Source organism: Leptosomus discolor, chromosome 4 (genome assembly GCF_034619465.1).
Source record: "Leptosomus discolor isolate bLepDis1 chromosome 4, bLepDis1.hap2, whole genome shotgun sequence".
Classification (NCBI taxonomy): domain Eukaryota; kingdom Metazoa; phylum Chordata; class Aves; order Leptosomiformes; family Leptosomidae; genus Leptosomus; species Leptosomus discolor.
In genome coordinates, this window is record NC_141394.1 from 23,497,366 (window position 1) to 23,515,261 (window position 17,896).

At 44.6% G+C, this 17,896-nt stretch overlaps 1 protein-coding gene across 1 annotated transcript; it reads right to left on the bottom strand.

Moving 5' to 3' along the window:
* Positions 1-905: 905 nt before the first annotated feature.
* On the bottom strand, positions 906-10,705 carry LOC104353841 (transmembrane protease serine 11E). The gene is made up of 9 exons (XM_086464309.1): positions 10,603-10,705; positions 9,329-9,444; positions 8,831-8,898; positions 7,105-7,268; positions 6,081-6,119; positions 4,170-4,350; positions 3,678-3,943; positions 1,488-1,630; positions 906-1,067 (listed from the first exon to the last, which is right to left on the bottom strand). The coding sequence occupies exons 1-9, from the start codon at positions 10,697-10,699 to the stop codon at positions 906-908; spliced, it is 1,236 nt and encodes a 411-aa protein (XP_086320435.1). The 5' UTR covers positions 10,700-10,705.
* Positions 10,706-17,896: the final 7,191 nt, after the last annotated feature.

A 17,896-nucleotide genomic window follows, 5' to 3' on the forward strand; every position in this document is an offset into this window, starting at 1 on the left:
GAGGGGTTTTTTGGCAATGGTCATACTGAGATTGTTATAATCCTCCATCCTGCACAAAAAGGACTTTTATTAAGAACAATACAATCTGGAAAGGTAAAAATGGAAATTAATTCAGCCAAATACTCTGATATGACAACAGACTGGCATGAATATCAAGTGGGTTTTGGTCTTAAGTCCGGCAATCACTCTCATGGCAAACGCTGTGGTAGGAGCTGTTCATATGAAGTGATGAGTGGGAGTACATACACTTTTTTCCAAAGAAGGTGGACAGAAGCTGGTGTTTTCCACTGATTCCTTTTTCAGGATAACACAGCAAGGAAAAGTTCTCTATTCACCTAAGTAACATTCCAATGTGATATCTGGAACCTGGACTTCTCTAAGCTATCTTCTGTTCTTCATTAGAGTACAATCCCTGGAATGATGCAGGAAAAAGCTCAAGAAGAATTCAGAAGTGCAGCAGCCTTGGAGTAAGGGGCTGGATTGTAGCTGGTCTACAGACAGATGAGGCCTTGGGAGCACACTGCAAATGGGCAGGCCACATTTTAGTTGTAACTTGTCTTAGATGCTGATAAATCATTGGTTGGCCTCAAACACTTTGCCTGGGTGTAAGAGTCAGGGCCGAGACATTTGTCCACAGAGAAAAAAGGGTCAGTATATTGCATATAGACAAAGGCAGTTGTCCCTTTGATAGAGTACTTCCTGAACAAACAGCTGTCATGGGGATCAAGTCCATTCCTGCCTGGCTGTAGGCCAAATCAATTCCAAGTCCTAGACTACTCCGAGCTTGCTGGCACTTGATGCATGACCACAAGCTAAGCCAGCAGCTGTTTAGAGGGTAACCACAGAGCAGAACATGTCAGAGGAATAGCCGTACACAGCCCACAAAACTTAACCTGCTACAGGTTTCAGATGCCCGTTTTGGAGTTGATCCAGTCTCGATAGTAAGTCACTCGTGTGTACACTCCTGGTTTATTTTTTTTGCCACATTCATCTCCCCAGCTCACTATTCCCACAAGATACCAGATTCCTCTGGAGTTTGCGTGCACCAGTGGCCCACCAGAGTCACCCTAAGGAGAAAAATGTCAACAGGCAGGAACAAAGTAAACCATGTTCACCTCACTAAAGCAGCAAGCCTCAAATTGTTCTGTTAAAACTGACAGATATTTGTGTCTAGAGTACAGCTATAATTCAACCTCTACACAGTTTACTGCAAGGATAGAGGCTGACAGCCTGTGTCTAGTTCAGTCTCTCCCACTCCACACCCTCACATCTGTATTCTCTCACATGTGCATTATATATATATATAAACCCCAAACACTTAAGTGCAGACTTCAGCCCATGGGCCATAAAGCTCTTCATTTACATCTGTGAAGATCTTGAACCCCGTTAACTTAATCAGGATTTCCCAAAGTATATTTTATTTCTAGGAAACATCACCCCCTCACCCCACCTATTTCCTTTTTACTATTACCTATGAAGAGACTTACCTGGCAGGCATCCACCTGCCCCTCCAAGTATCCAGCACACAACATTCCAGGTGTTATCGCTCCACCATATACTTGCCTTCTATTACAAGTCGCAGTACTTATAGTTTTCACTTCTGCTTGTCGAAGCTGATTAACACCAAAGCCTAGAAGGAGAAGTGGCATTAGAATTTGCAAACAGGGTATGCAACATAAAACACTCAAGGATCAGGAGTAGCCAGGTTTTCCTACATCTTTTCTGCCATTACAGGCAATGAAGGGAGCTACCCAGACAATGTCTCAGGAAGAAGAAAGTTTTTTCCCCTGCCTAAAGTCCCCTGCACTTGCTCCTAAACATAACCGTTCTCCATCTTTCACCCTCACCAGATGCTCTTTAGCGTAATGGACTGTATTTGGTTTGGTGTGAAGGTTTTGGTAGCAGGGGGACTACAGGGGTGGCTTCTCTGAGAAGCTGCTAGAAGCTTTCCCTATGTCTGATACAGCCAATAACAGCCATCTGCAAGGTGGACTCACTGCTGGCCAAGGCTGGGCCCATCAGTAACAGTGGTAGCACCTCTGGGATAACATATTTAAGAAGGGGAAAAAGTTTCAGCACAACAGCAACTGCATCTGGAGAGAGAAGTGAGAACATGTGAGAGAAACAACTCTGCAGACACCAAGGTCAGTGAAGAAGGAGGGGAGGAGGTGCTCCAAGCGCCAGAGCAGAGATTCCCCTGCAGCCCGTGGTGAAGACCATGGTGAAGCAGGCTGTCCCCCTGCAGCCCCTGGAGGTTAATGGTGGAGCAGAGATCCACCTGCAGCCTGTGGAGGACCCCACGCTGGAGCAAGCAGATGCCAGAAGGAGGCTGTGACCCCATGGGAAGCCCGTGCTGGAGCAGGGTCCTGGCAGGACCTGTGGACCCATGGAGAGAAGAGCCCGCACCGGAGTGGGTTTGCTGGCAGGACTTGTGACCCTGTGGGGGACCCACGCTGGAGCAGTCAGTTCCTGAAGGACTGCACCCCATGGAAGGGACCCACGCTGGAGCAGTCAGTTTCTGAAGGACTGCACCCCATGGAAGGGACCCACGCTGGGGCAGTTTGAAGAACTGCAGCCCGTGGGAGAGATCCCACACTGGAGCAGGGGAAGAGTGTGAGGAGCCCTCCCCCTGAGGAGGAAGGAGCGGCAGAGACAACACGTGATGAACTGACTGCAACCCCCATTCCCTGCCCCCCTGTGCCGCTGGTGGGTGGAGATAGAGAACTCAGGAGTAAAGTTAAGCTCAGGAAGAAGGGGGAGGGGGGGGGGGTGGGGGTGGAGGGAAGGTGCTTTAAGATTTAGGTTTTATTTCTCATTATCCTACTCTGATTTGATTGGTAATAAAAATAAATTTTTCCCCAAGTTGAGTCTGTTTTGTCTGTGACAGTAATCGCTGAGTGATCTCCCTGTCCTTATCTTGACCTACGAGCCTGTTATATTTTCTCTCTCCTGTCCAGATGACAAGGGGGAGTGATAGAACAGCTTTGGTGGGGACCTGGCATCCAGCCAGGGTCAATCCACCACGTGGACAAAGGGATTTTTGTACACGTTTCAGTGTTGAATTCAACTGTAGGCTAGAAGATATGTCCTTGATATCATTGGAAAGACCCATTTGATTAACTGCAGTGTAGCTTTGGACAAGCACTACACACCCCAAGAGTAAACCATGAAACACAACCTATACAGTTCAATCGCTGTCATCAGCAGATTTATAGTCCCATCACCTCTAACTTCACTGACATGGACTAATTTGAATGAAGCTCACTCAAGTCATTGGGTGAAGCCTGATTTATGACTGAAGAGAGAATAACTGACGAAAATGTCATGATACATCTATAACAAAGCTGCATGGTGAAAGAACTCACTCACTGAGCTAAACCCAGAGGGACGGGTCCAGTGGGAACAGAGAACAGAACGTATTTAACCAGCACAATGCATGCAGCAATGAAAGCAAGCGGCTCTTATTCCTGTAAAGCTAACCTGTAGGGTCTTTCCCCCATATTCCAAGCCACTGACCAAGACAGAAAAAAAGCAGCAAACTAAGTCCACAAGTGTATCATTAGCACATGCACCTATGAAACACCAAGTCTAAAGAACCCGAAATAAACAAAACCTCCCATTAAACTAACAGCAGTCTTCTCAGATACGTGTGTGATGGGAAGGCAAGAGACACTCACCATCATTCTCCAAAGCTCCCCAACCTGTGACAAAACAGGAAGCGTTATCTGGGAAAATGTGAGATGCTTCAGGAAGACAGACACTGTGCACATCACTCGTGAACTTAATAGCAGAGGTAAGTTCCACAACAGCCACATCATAATCATGATCAAGAACTAAGTCGCTATATTTCTCATGAACGATAATTCTTCGGATGAATTTTTTCTGTTTTGGAGGTCTCAGCAGAATTCCAAAGCTGGCAGTCCACCTCCGAGGATCTCTTCCTCTGTAAGATATTTGAGGTTATGTCACAGCCACGCAAAACAAGATCCCCAAAGGAGCTTATCTCTCCATTTAAGCATCAAAATGCAATGTGGCCAGGTTTGCCTAAGGGACAGAGAAGAGCCAAATTACATTATCTTTCAGCAGATACAGACATTAGTGGGCCACAAAAGGTCAGAGCACCCAGGAGTCTTAAGGCCTGTAGGATCAGAAAGGTTCTGATGACTTACCCTCTAAAGCAGTGAGCTGCAGTCACTAGCCACCTATTACTGATCACTGACGCACCACAGCGATGGATCCCATCAAGCTGAATACTAGCCTGCCACGGCCATTCCCCATCCCGTGCACGCTGCCCGCCAACTATTCTCTCCACTCCTGTGAAGGAGAATGTCTGTCTTCGTATTCCACAGCCTGTCAATGAAAAGGCGGCTCTGCTTTAGCTGATTGAGGGACATCGGAGTGTTGCTTTGGGAAAGGCCCTCATGGCTGCAGGCACAGGCATAACAGGGCAGGGGTGTCAAGAGACAGCCTTCACCTAAAGCACTGCCTCCAGTAGCAAGGAAACCAAGTGTCATGGTCACAAGCGTCTCAGGACAGATGTGGGGTAAACAAAGAATTTTGGTAGAAGAGTCACTACTTTTTCATTAAGCCAGTTTTCAGACACAAGCCCAGATGTACTCCCATGGGAACTGAAGGCTGTATATCTGTGACAATGTTTATTTTCCCCAGTTCTAACTGTTTACCTAGTTAAAAAAACCCACTGCCTCTACAAACCTTGCTTTGTTTGATATTTGACCAGAGCTGTACAGAGCAAAAGGTAACATACATAGCCATTAGTGTGTCTGTGCATACAGGTACACACACAGGTTATTAGGCACAAAGATATGCACTGATAATTAACCTAAGCATTTACATTCATACACCTTTCATAATAACACCATGTAAGTTTCATCTAAAGACCAAACCTCTCTTGGTACTGCATGAAAAAAAAAAACAAACCCAAACATCCTTAGTTTGTTTCTTTAAAAAGACTTCTTAAAAATTGACTATGAAAATACTGAGGAACCCCCGCATAAATAACAGCCACCACATCAGGGCAGCTCTAGGCTTTGGTGCACACAACACTGCCAAAAAACGCACAAGACAGACACCGCACATCACTTGTGAACTCACTGGAGGCAATCTTCCCATTATTTGTAACATCCCACCTGTATAGCAAAGGCAAACCCAACATAGTCAGTATAGCTTTAAGTGTCACAGAGTTGCTGAAGACGAATTTTCAAAAAACCACAAAACCAAACAAAAAACCCACCGACAAACTAAGCAAAAAAAAGGGATTTTGTCAGGTCACCTCCAGGTCAGCCTTGACAACAGCAACAAAAATATAGTATCCTCTTCCTCCAACAGTTCACCTATAGCCAATGTGCCAACAGCAGAGTCATGTATTATTCAGCTGAAAAAAGTTAGATCCAAAGCAGTTAATTCTCAGAGTCCATTTAAAGATGGAAAGCTAACACAGAAAGGCTCCAAGACCATGCAGGGGACAATATAGTCCCCTGGGAGGGGACTTATGCTGTCTCCCTTTTTCCAGAGGAGCTTTAAGACCCCCACAGGGTGGGCACAGAACAGGAGAGGGAATGAGAACCTGACCCTCTTCAGGGCTGTGGCCATGGCCTTGCTCTCACTGTGGACAGATCTCCCTCTCCCATCCTTTGACCTCTCCCTGTATATTGCAAGGTTTAGCTCAAATCTGAGAGACATCTATTGCCAAACCTTTCTACAGGGAGCAGGGGATAGGAGGGAAAGTGGTTTTGGAAGGATTCCAGCAAGAATCTCAGCCCACAGAAACTGCAGTCCTTCTCACATACTGCAGCTCATCTACATGCCCCTACTTCCCATAACTGACATTAAAGCAAGTGCTTCCCACCACCAAGTCAGAATGCATGACTCTGCAAAAACTACTGAGCCAGCCTGACTGCAAGAAAATGAGATGAAGTCTTCCCTGGCTCATGCACTGTCTACTGCTCTAGTATTGTTGAGTTATTTTTTTCAACTTGCATCTCAAAAGCATAAGAATCTTGTAAACACAGATCCTATAGCACCATGTCCCCGGATCTTTTCTATAAAGCATTTGTACTTACAGTTGTATAAAAGGCTATCTCCCTTTTCCTTATTCAACTCTGAAATGAAAAGCAAACATCACAGTGAGTATATCTCATACTGCTACATGATCTACCACAGACTCCCTCCCTGTACCCAGTAAACACAAATTAAATGGCTTGCACTGCTACATGGAGTGACAGTACGGTAGAAGGAGTAATTTGCTCTGTTGGAGAAGTTCAATTAAGCTTCTGTTCCTCACTGAAAATGTAAGTCCAGGCAATGCATCTTTCTTGCCTTAGCCCAAAGCTAATAAAAGCAGCAGAAGACTGCAGATAGGTCCAAGTAACATCTACATGTGCTGGCAGCTGTGCACGATATCAACGCCTACATGCATTTGTTCAGGTTCAGTATGGCAAAGTGGTCAAAACAGTCTTCACAAATCCTCAGTGCCGGGATTGACTGGAGCTAAACTGTAACGTTTCTGATTTCTTTCCTACAAAAAATTCTCTACCAGATTCTGATGGTAACCAACTACAGATTCATGGGAGATGATTACTACCCAGGGAACCTCAGGGTTTTGTTTTGAACTCTTGCTACAGCAATCTGTCAGATAAGCAAAGGAAACAGCAGGGGGTGGAGAAGAGAATCATCTCAGCCTTGCATTTTTTTTAATAGCTTAAGGAATCTGTGTTTCAGTACCTAGTGATACAAGTTCTTGTCCAATTCACTGTGTGCCTTAAAGGAATCTTTGAAACCATGGTCACAAAGCTGGGCCTTTTTTTGATGGAGGGGAATATCTCATTCAACAGGGCTAGGTCACACAGAGAAAGCTTCTGATGCACAGAGGAGAGCTCACATTCATAAATCAGGGCCAATATGCTTTAGTTCTTTTCATGCTACTTCTTCCAAGTACCCGGGTTGTCAGCGATAACACACACTTTTGAGAAGGCAAAAGAATAAGAATAGCCCATATTTGCATACTAAAGTGAAACTCATTACACTAAGAACAGCAAAGTATGAGGAACAAATTCCAATCTAAGAACACAAACCTAAGGCACTTGCCTGTGAGACTAAGGGTAGACTGGTCAACATTCAAGAACGTGGAGCTTGTTTGCAGACTTCTGCGTAACACACGATTGACGTGACCCCAGCTCGTTGCCTTACTGTCAGCGGAGGCAAATTTAAATACCAGAACAACAGATGCAACCACTCCACCAGGATCTGGGCTGCAAACCAACAAAAACAAAGTGATGTCATTCTCTCTTTGCCCACTAATCCTCTTTGTTCTGTTTTGCACTGTCTGCCTTCTTTATACAAGAACAGGTCTGGACTGCACAGATACATAGAACAAATGAACAAATAGCATAGCTGTGCACAAGTAAAGGAAGATGATGACATGTCAGCAGGCAGCAAAAGGCTTGGTTCTTGCTATAACAATCAGAGGGAATTTTTTGGAAACTGTTATAAGCAGTACAGCTGAGAAGGAGAGGGGATCACTCCCTTTGGCCTCCATGCAGCTCATAGTCAGTACAATACAGCAAGTTAAAACCCTTCAACAGTTACCCAACAGGCCATTCCTAACAGCCACTCAGAAGACCCAGTTTAGAGCCACAGAAGTTAAAAAGATCTTTTGGCATTTCTTTCCATTTAAGTCACATGGCCCTTTATTGGCCAGTTAGCTCCATTGTATCTACAGACAAAGTTCTCAATAGTTTGAGTTATCAGAGCAAGGCATGATCTCTTACTGTCAGTATAAAATATTTGGCCCAATATTTTAGACTAACAGTCTAATAGAAAACCAACTGAAGCCTAGAGGGAAAGACAGCAGAGATGCAGCTAAGCTGGTCCAGTGCCTAGCTGCACAAAAAGGTACCAAGCGAAAACAAGTTTGAAAGAGTTACAGTTTAGTCAACCTAAAAGGTGTAAAGAGGTTGCTGAAGTCTAGCTCCCAAGTTCTGTAATTTCAGTTGATACACAGTATGGGAGGCTTGTGGAAGAAACCAGCAGCAAAACCCAATATAGAACAGTTTAAGGAAATGATTCATTCCATCTAGAAACAGGTAAAGACAAGAAAGCCCAGAAGTGCTTTGAAGAAGGACATTTCTGAGAAGTCTGGCATTCTTTGCTGTCTAGGGAAAAATATTCCACAGCAGAATTGAGCCTTATAGAAACACAATTCCAAACAAAAGTAAAGTGAAGGAGAGGGAAGTGATGGCTCTTATCGCTGAGTGATATATAATTACTGCAGAGAGAGGAAAGACTTAAAGGCTTTCACATTGGACCTTTATATCTGTATGTCCCACTTGCCTCCTTCCCTCAACTCTGAATCCAGGTATCTCTCAATGGAAAAATTTATTCCTTCAGACCTTTTCAGAGAAGGAGGAGAATACTCACCTCCTGCTGTACACAGTGCAGAGGGGTGAACACCAGCCTGAGCTTCCATTAAGTAGAATAAAGAGCTGACTCTGCATCTCTCAAGCCCTTAACTAGTAGTGAAGTCTGGGGCCACCGAGTAATTCAGCTACTGCATTACAGCCACAAGCAACTGGTGTTCAAGTAATCAATCTGCAGAAGCATAAGGCCAAATTTCTCTTCCTTGCTAACCTTTGAAGGTAACTGAGCCCTCGATGTTGTGAGTACTGAAGGAGAGCCACAGCCAGCGAAGACTTAAGTCATCCTGCTGGTGTAATCCAAGCAGAAACAACCAGGCACACTCCGTATGGTCAAGGGGTAGGAAGAAAGGGTATTTATCACATCCTTGCTTATTCTTGACCTTCACATTACTTACCTTAGACTGACAACATGGGACCTGATGTACCTTTTACTTAGAAAGGACTCCTTGAATACTGCAGATATCTGTTAAAGGAAAAAGAGCGTGTTAAAGTACACCTGTAATATGTACAATATAGCTCTCAAGCTATAACAGTCTCATGAGCTTCCAAGACACAAGAAAATGCCTTCAGATCTCCACCTCTACACCAAAGCTACTGCAAAATTTCCATCAGAGGGTGCAGAACCAAAATAAACAGCTGAGTTGGCCAATTTTGCTGCCCTTTCTGCTCTGCGGATGCCTGTTCCGCCACAGAGCTGCTGGAAGAGACAGCACCTGTGTTGCCATCTGCTTGCACACAGTCAGCGATGCATCTGTAACCCACTATGGCAGGGTTCGAAAGGTAAGGCCAGCCACATAAGGATGAGGCATAATCACCTCTGACTATTTCTAATCACACAATCACAGGACTCTTCATCATACGTCAGGCAAAAAGAGAGAAACATCTTAGCTTACCATGGTTTCAATATCTTGGCTCAGGTGCCTGAACTCTTCTGTGGTTTGCCTTTCATACTGAGGGTTGTACTCAACATTGGTGATGAGGAAAGATGCATTGTAATATCGATCCTGATCTACAGAGAAGAAGAAAAGGAAAGGTGGCTGATCTTCTTCAGTACAATTCAGACATGCACAGTACTTCACAGAGCATGGCACAAGTAAGGCTCCCAAGTTCCGGATGTGATCCCGTCAGCTGTGGAATTACAGCTTTAGCAGAACTTTGGGAAAAGGGGGCTCTGGACCATCTTGTTGCTTCATGGACTAGCTAGGGGGTCATTTCTACTTTGAGGACCATCCCAAGTACCTCTAAATTACATCCCCTACAACATTTCTATGGGAACCGTCTTCTCATCAGCCTGAGGTGAGCACAGCACGAGACATACCAGCCCACATACGTCCCTTCTGACTCAGTAGACACACTCACTCCTCCCTACCTGCTCTCTGGCATGTCCCTGTCCCTCTGAGAGGCAGGTGGCCCACAGCTGTTTGCATCTATTCAGCAGTCAGTTTAAGTTTAAAATCTAGCTCTTGGGTGAATGGCAGAGAGGGGCCCCATAACGCAGAGTTAGCAAAAAGCAAAGCAAAGTTGTAGCTCTGCCAACTGCTCCGTCTAGTGCCCTAACGCAAGCCTCGTCAACTCTCAGTGAGCTGAGACAGCAACACGATTAGTTCCATCCCAGCAGGAAGGCATTTCAAAACCCCGCTCGCTGATATCTCAGAGCCTGAGAATGGAATGGCTTGGCTTCATTCACTTGCTACTGAAACTGGGCCCATGGCAACCAGTACTGACTCATGGGCTCCAAAAAGCCTAAACCTCTGCCCTCTCTTTTTCTGGAATATCCTCAGCTAGAGGTGCCATGCTCAGTTTCTGCAAAAACCCTTTTCAAGACCAAGCTTACTATGCATAGCCTTAGTACTAGACACAGCCCTCGCTTACACAGAAGACTGCTAGCCCTTCGTTCACCATGGATACCAGTGGAGGCACAAGAGCAAGACAAGAAACAAAGAGGGACAAAAAACTTAAATTCCTGCTTCAAATAAATGATATTTTAAGTATTCTTGCAGTTTTTCTAATCAATTCAGCTCTTGAATAGGGTCTTAGCAAGTTTTCTCATGTGGATTCTATACCAAGGCTGAATTGTATACCTAAATCATCAAGCAAGACCACAGTAGCAAGCGAAATACAACAGATTCCTGAAGACTTGTGAGAACAAAGAGAGTGGTGCACTTACCATGGCACAAAAAAAATGTAATCAAGCCAATGATGAGGCTTAAGCCTACTATCACCGACACAACGATGACTGCTATCTTCCACAGTACGAGCTTCATTGCTCTGTCCACCTGGATCACTATCTGCATTGAAAACAACATGGAGAAATTCAACTCTATTACAAACACAATAGCACATCCTGAGCCAAATCATATCTGGCATAGCTTAGCTCAGCTGACAAACCTCACAGAATGAGGTAGGTTGAGAACGACCTCTGGACCTTGTGGGTCTGACCTTCTGTTCAAACCAGGTCCCACTACAGCAGGTTGCTCCAGGCTTTGTCCAGTCAAGTTGTTAGTATCTCCAAGGACAAGTCTCTCAGGAATCCTGGTCCAGTCTATGACCACCCTCATAGCAAAAGCTTTTTCTTTATAAGAATTCCCAATGTTCTAACTTGCCTCTATTGCTTCACATGCACCCCTGAGAAAAGTCTAGAGTTGTGCAGATATTGCTAGTAGAGACAATTTCCCATCAAGAAATATTACACAGATTTCAAGTGCAGCTGACTGCCCACGCAGGTGCTTAAACTGAACATAAATGTAATAATTCATGACTGATGAAATAACTTCTGCACCAAGGATACTCTAGGCTACCAGAGATGCCATATAACATGCAGCTTTTGAGTTATTTTTAGTGGTATGACTAGTAACACTTATTGGGTTTTGCTGCACCAAAACCACACATACATTGTAAGAGACCGCATCCTGTCTCCTGTCAGACAGTCTGTCAGAGGGGAGAGAAATAGCTACTGATGTGTAAACATGATATGGCAACAAAACTCAGACTTAGTGACTTGCTGAAGGCCAACAGCAGACCTGTAAAAGGCTTGGGAACTTGATTCACACACATAAGCCTTTCTGCTCCACTTATGTCCTCCTGTGCAGCATTAAGCAAGAGAACATTAGGAAAACTGCATTTTTGCACATGTCCTCAGTAGCTTTGTTGTAGGATGATGCAAAGCCCTAAGCACAATTATTTCATATCCCCAGTAATTCCACAGCACACTATGTAGTAACTGTTCTCATGCCCCGCACTGAGTCTCTACATCGTGGTTGGCATTAGTACGGGGTATCAGAAAAACAAATGGGGTAATCTCTCAAAGGTGCCTGGAGTGACAAATCACAACAGCCAGCTCTGAGGAGGAGGGACTCAGCTGGCTAGTCACCATGCTGTTTTACACCCAGTGATCCACGTTTGTATTGCTGTGGACCAGACATACTAAACACCATTTTCCCCATTTCAGGGCCATGGCACAGCCATTTCCGAGCAACATCTGAGAACACAGGGGCAGGAAGGGGCAGAAAGGCAGGCAGAGAGAGTAAGTCTTTGCAGGTTTTCTGACTAGAAGGTAGCAAAGAAGAAATCAGTGAAAGCAGAGCAGGATACCAGCAGAGGCTCCATCCTGGGAAATGAGCTGAGGGGGCAGATGAGCAGTGAAGGCAAGGGTATGATGCACAACTCCAAGACAGCAAAAGACAGTGAAGTGGTGAGAGAGCAGAATGGGGTTACACACTCTGCCCCAAGGGCAAGAAAGCCGAGCAAAGCTACAAGGAAGAGAGGGTAAGCAAAGAAAACCAGAAAAAAAGAAAAGGGTAAAAAAAAAGGATAAGCCACAGAGGAAGCAGCTGAGAGGTCTGCACACAGTGAGGGTGTGCTCAGTAAGTGACAGGAAGTTGGAAGCAACTCAGAGTTTAATCTCCTCACATAAAAGCTTGGTTTTGGCTAGTGAGACTACTGGCATGTATCCCAGAGTCCATTGCTTAAGAAGGGAAGCAGGCAAGTTTTTACCCACTCAAACAGGTGGCATACTGGAAAGAAAAAGTTAAAGAGGGTAGCTTCAGCCAGCACCCCAACTGCAGCTGGTCACAAGCAGCAACTTAGAGTTACCAAAATACACAGGACAGGTGACCAGGACCAAGCCTTCTGCTTCAGTGTCATATGCTACAGAGAAACCTAGTCCATCTCCTGTTGTACCTACTTTATTGGGGCAAAGTTATGTTCTGGCAATGCACAGTCCAAGTGTTCCCCAAATCTAGCTGTCTCCCCACTAGACTGGCTCAGTTCCCTGGTGGCAGGGCTCTGCAAAACAGAGTGTGGGGCAGCTGGTAGGAGTCTGAAAGCCCGTGCTGGCCAAGATTACTTTCTTCAGAAACGGCAAGTTGCAGTAAGCATGTAATACACATACTAGAGATCAATTAGTTTTGCAGAGGCCTTGACTTCTTGCCATCTAGACCTTCACTGTATACACTATCCATTACCCCTGAGGGTTTAACGTACGCAGACATTTGGATGAAAACCTGAGACCAGTGGGACTGTCCTGCCTCAGTTTCTTTAACATGCTGCAGCTTCCTATGGAGCTTTCCCATCCTCATCTCACTGCTCATGCTCTTTCACAGTCCCAGGCCATGGAATTGCAGCATACCTCATGGGCAGCCAATTACTGCCCTTGAGGACAAGCCCCTTGGCTAACCAGAACAGCCCATTATGGCAATATGCCTCTGCCCCTCCTTAGCTAGCCACCTCTCGTATTTTAAAGATTCTGCTTTAGCATCTGACTTTGCTTTCCTCACTGGAGAGCTTTTGCTCTCCAGCCTCAGCCCCTGCCATCAGTCTTGATCAGACTGGTTCCCTGTGCTTCAGCTCTTCTCACCCCAGTGTGCTTCCGCCTGAATGGCAATCAGAGCAACACCTCTCCATTGCTCTTGACAGAGAACACACAGCACAGCCCTGATGGCATATGTATGGATGACTCTACAGATATGAAGGCACAGTACTCTTGTTTCATAACCGCCGGCTTTTTTGAACTGTATACAGACAGATTTCCTCAAGACATGGCCTTATGCCTAAGCTACAAAAGCTTAAGACTCACACTTGAGAAACGAGTGTCTCACTGCCCGTGGGGCTCATGCTCTGACAGGCAGCCCTGTCCTCCATTTCAATCTATCTCTATTTGCTTTTCGTGCAAGTACCAGCTACCTTGACAAACACTGCTGGCACAGAGCCCCTTCTCATCTAATGTTTCAGAACTGCTTGCTCTCCACAGGTCACTAGACTTGCAAGGGGAAAAAGATAGCTTAGGAACTGCTGCAGTGCTAGGGGAAATGGAAACATGGGAGATGAGGAATAAAAACATCCTCACTTTAAATTTTTTTAAGAAAACAGTTTAAAGGAAGCAGTTCCATGTATTTCTATATTCATATAGGTAATTAGTTTGAATACAGGATAAATTAAAGTGGAAATACTTCTTCAAACCCAAAACACTTTCCTCCCTTTAGCAGGATGCTCTTGACTCCATCTTGCTAAAAGAAGTAGGAACAGGAAAAATCTCTTATGCAATGGAAGCACCAAGTCTCATCACCTCCCACAGTGCACAACTGCCAGTATGTATCCTTCAACTGCAATGCCTGAGTGCAGCACCCCTCTCAGCAGCATACCCCCCCCTTTTTTTTTTTGCATCTACTTTAGCAGCAGACATGCTAGTCACCAGTTATGGAAAACGGTTGTGAAAGAAAAACTCTGCTGTTTCTAGCTTTTTAGGAAACACCTAATCTTTTGCCACCCATTTCAGGAATCGGCATGAAGGCAGGGAACAGATGGTCTTGTTTGGCCCAAAATCAGCTATCTTTTACTCTTTGAAGAACAGCTCCACTGCAGGCAACACCAAGTGTGTATTGTTTGCATTAGAGCAGCCTATATTTCCAGTATTGCCTAGGAGTTCTAGCCTTTGACACTGTCATGCTAGGGTCTGTATTCACAAAACAAAACACAGTCACAACCAGGTCTGTTTTTCAGCCTGCCTCTGCTGGAGACGTACTAGGATGTTTAGTGAAAGGCAGTTCTTGTTCAGATTATGTCCAGTCAATGCTTTCAGTCAGTAATCACACACATTACACCTCTGACTAGCTCCTTCACCCCCCTAGCCTTTTTGCTGTTATGCTACAGAGGGCAGGATTGTCATGCTCTACCAGAATAACCACCTGACAGGGATTCCTGTGCCTGGGACATCCATCTCTGCAGTTAAATATTTCAGTGGCATGTGGATCCCCCTGTTTAGGAATCAGACTTCTGCATGGCCTTCTCTGCATTCTAGTAACCAAGAAAACTCTGCTCCACCCAGCAACACTCACTGGCCAGAGAATCACTGATCCTCTGCAGTGCTGATGAATGCAGAGGCAGAGAGGATCTCATTGCCTTCAACCACAGATGCATCCTTTCTTTCTTCTTGTGGCAAAGAGGCACTGCTTAACAGATAGGCATTCTCCTCAGAAGACCCCCAATACCACTGCTGTCTGTGTAGATGCCTTCTAGAGTCAGATATTTTGTACAGCCTCACATTTCTTGCTTCCTCATACCACACACTTTGATTTTTTTACTGCCCAAACTCCAGTAAGCTGCAAATTAACTCTCAGGAGGGCAGACAGGGGAATTCAGGTAACATCAATGCATTCATCCTCCAGCATGGATGAGGATATTTTTCATTGCTCAAGAGCAAACCTTAAAAAGAGATCAGAAGACAAACTCCACCAGGACATCTCAAAGGCTGAGTCCTCTCTGTTCTGAAAACCACCTCCTGGTGGTCTGCATCTGGTAGCTTTCAATCTGCAGTGAATTAGTGAGAAGCTTCAAACTCAAGATCTTTTAGTTCAGTACAAAACTGCTCATCTTGGCAATACTATGGATGAACATCAAACCTCCTCCAGCAATCCCTATTCTCATTTAAAACACAATTCATTCTCAAGGAGCCCGACAATCCATGGAGACAGCAGCATCTGACAACTTCATACCACAGTTCATTTAGGTCTGGAAATGCAAACTATTAAGTCTCCTAGCTCTGAGCCAAAGAATGTGTTTGATCACTAAAAAGTTATTCTATACCAAAAAAATTCATCTGAATGAACTGTTTTGGAAATAGCTACATTTGTATAGCATTAAGATATTTTAAACACAGTAAAGTTGTGTTTAGAGAGAGAGATATTAAATCAAGTCTCAATACAGGATATTTTAAGAAGTGAAACACAGCAAGAAATAAAGATACATTAATAGTTACTGGCACATTAGGAAGAAGAGTTGTACTGAAATTTTATGGAGCTAAAATTGTCTGGTCTTCCTCGTGAAACCAAGGAGAGAACAGATAGGATTTCAGGCTGGATTTCTGAGCAACCCTAAATGAATTCTTTACCTTCCAATTTGGAACATTTCCCAAAAGCAAAAGACAAGTACAATATACAGGTGACAAGCTGTTTTTCCTCTCTCATCTTGTACCGAACTCCCTAAAAGGTCACCATGTTCATTCACAATGCAAGTGATGAAAGTTCAGCTCCCACCTTTGCCCGACAGGATTTGATTCACTATATTGAGCTTATCGATCTCTTCTGGTTGAGCTACTGTGTGTTATTAAAAGCCTCAGTAAGAACAGTGCTGGAAAACTGATCAGAAAATGTCTATTCAGACAAGAAAAGGAAGGGTAGCTTCATCATCTGTGTCCTAAGAAACGGCCTTAGTCACTGAGCTGCTGGATAAGCAGGGAACAGCTACCCTGTTCTGTTATACAGACCTGCACTTGACATTTTTTAACTTCTTAAGCTAAGCCCTCATAGCACCCCAACCTAGATTTGCTTTTAGATGAATCTAAACTATGTTTTCTGGCATCAGCTGTTTTGCCATGCTCTGCATAGAAGAAAACATGCAAACTCTTCTAGCTGATCTGCTGCCATCTTCCTATATTAAATTTATTATTATATTTTTTACTATTATACCCCTGCTCACTGTCATTCCAGTACTCTCAGAAGAGCCAGTGGCAGAGTTTGGGTGGCACATCTGCTGATGAGGGTCTCTCTGCATTTATAGCCGTGATCAGTTTTTTCCTTTCGAAGATGGATTCAGGCACATCCCTACAATCACTCTTCCTAGAAATGGGACCTTTCACAAGAAACTGAATGGACTAATCTGCTGGCCTGGTGAGTACAATTTGAAAATCCAGACTAGGTCCCTGAAGCTATCTACCTTGGCAGGGTGGTTGGGAATGGCAGCACTGAAATACGTGGGGCTTAGTCCAGGATTCCTGTAGCAAAAGCACAGGGCCACAAAGCAAGACATGCTAATTCCACTCCTACCTTTGCCACAAGCAATCACACCAACGTAACACTTCTCTGCTCTTGTGGCATACTCAGAACACACACTTCTAAGAGAATGGGACAACAACCCCTACTACTTTAGAGATTGAAACAGAAGCAGCTAGTGCCTGCCTAAGTACTCCAAGACCCTTGTTTGGATGAGGTTGGTTACCTACCAGCCTCACTCACTCAATGTTTGATATCTCGCAAAGTAATCCTGATACAATGGAAGACTTCCAAAAATGGAAGGGATCTGCTGAGGGAAACAAAATGTGTGTGTTCTTCTATGCGTCACGCTGAATCAGCTTGATCTCCCCACACCCTTGAACATCCCACAAAAACAGTAGGTGCAGCATGCCACCCCCCTGCAGTCAGATAAAGCATCACTAATATATTTGCCACTTACTAATTGAGCTCCTCCCCTTAACCATCCAATTCTACCAAGGTCTTGCTGCTTCCCAGAAGCACATTTCAGCTGGGCAAAGACAACCGCTCCAAACACTGCCTTTGTCATTTTATTCAAGATTCAGGGGCAGCATTTAGTCTTTGGGATGTTTTAACTCAGAACCTAGCAGCAACAACATCCATGATGACAAAATGCTGCTCATACAAGCTTCTCTGATTATTTGGCCACCTTTGCAATCAGCACAAAAGGTTTGTTGTCCCTTCCTCTCTCATCCATTTTGCATACAGCTTTTTGGAGTTTATGAGCCTTTAATCGTTGGGATAGAGTTAGCCCCCCATACTACTACAACGGCCTGTGGGACATAACAATAATATCCTTGATCAATAACGTATCTTTCTACAGTTGACTGCCACAGCCAACATCTTGAGACAGACTCCCATGTTCTGAAACAAGCTTTAGTAGAACTAGGAGAGCTACTCACTGCATGAGGACTTCACAATCTGCATGAACACGAGTGGCCATCCCCGTGTAAAGGAAATATTACATACATGGCCACGGATCGCAATCAGTTTAGGATAAGGTTCTGCAGCCTCTGCATCATCTTTACCTCTCAGATTTCCACTTCCAGCTGTGTTGGTCGTAGACAAGTATCTTATTCTGTTAGTTCGGCAGTCCCAGAATATAGCGCTAGATCTCCGCTTTCCAGCCTTCGAAAATAGCTCTGCCTGCCTCCCTTC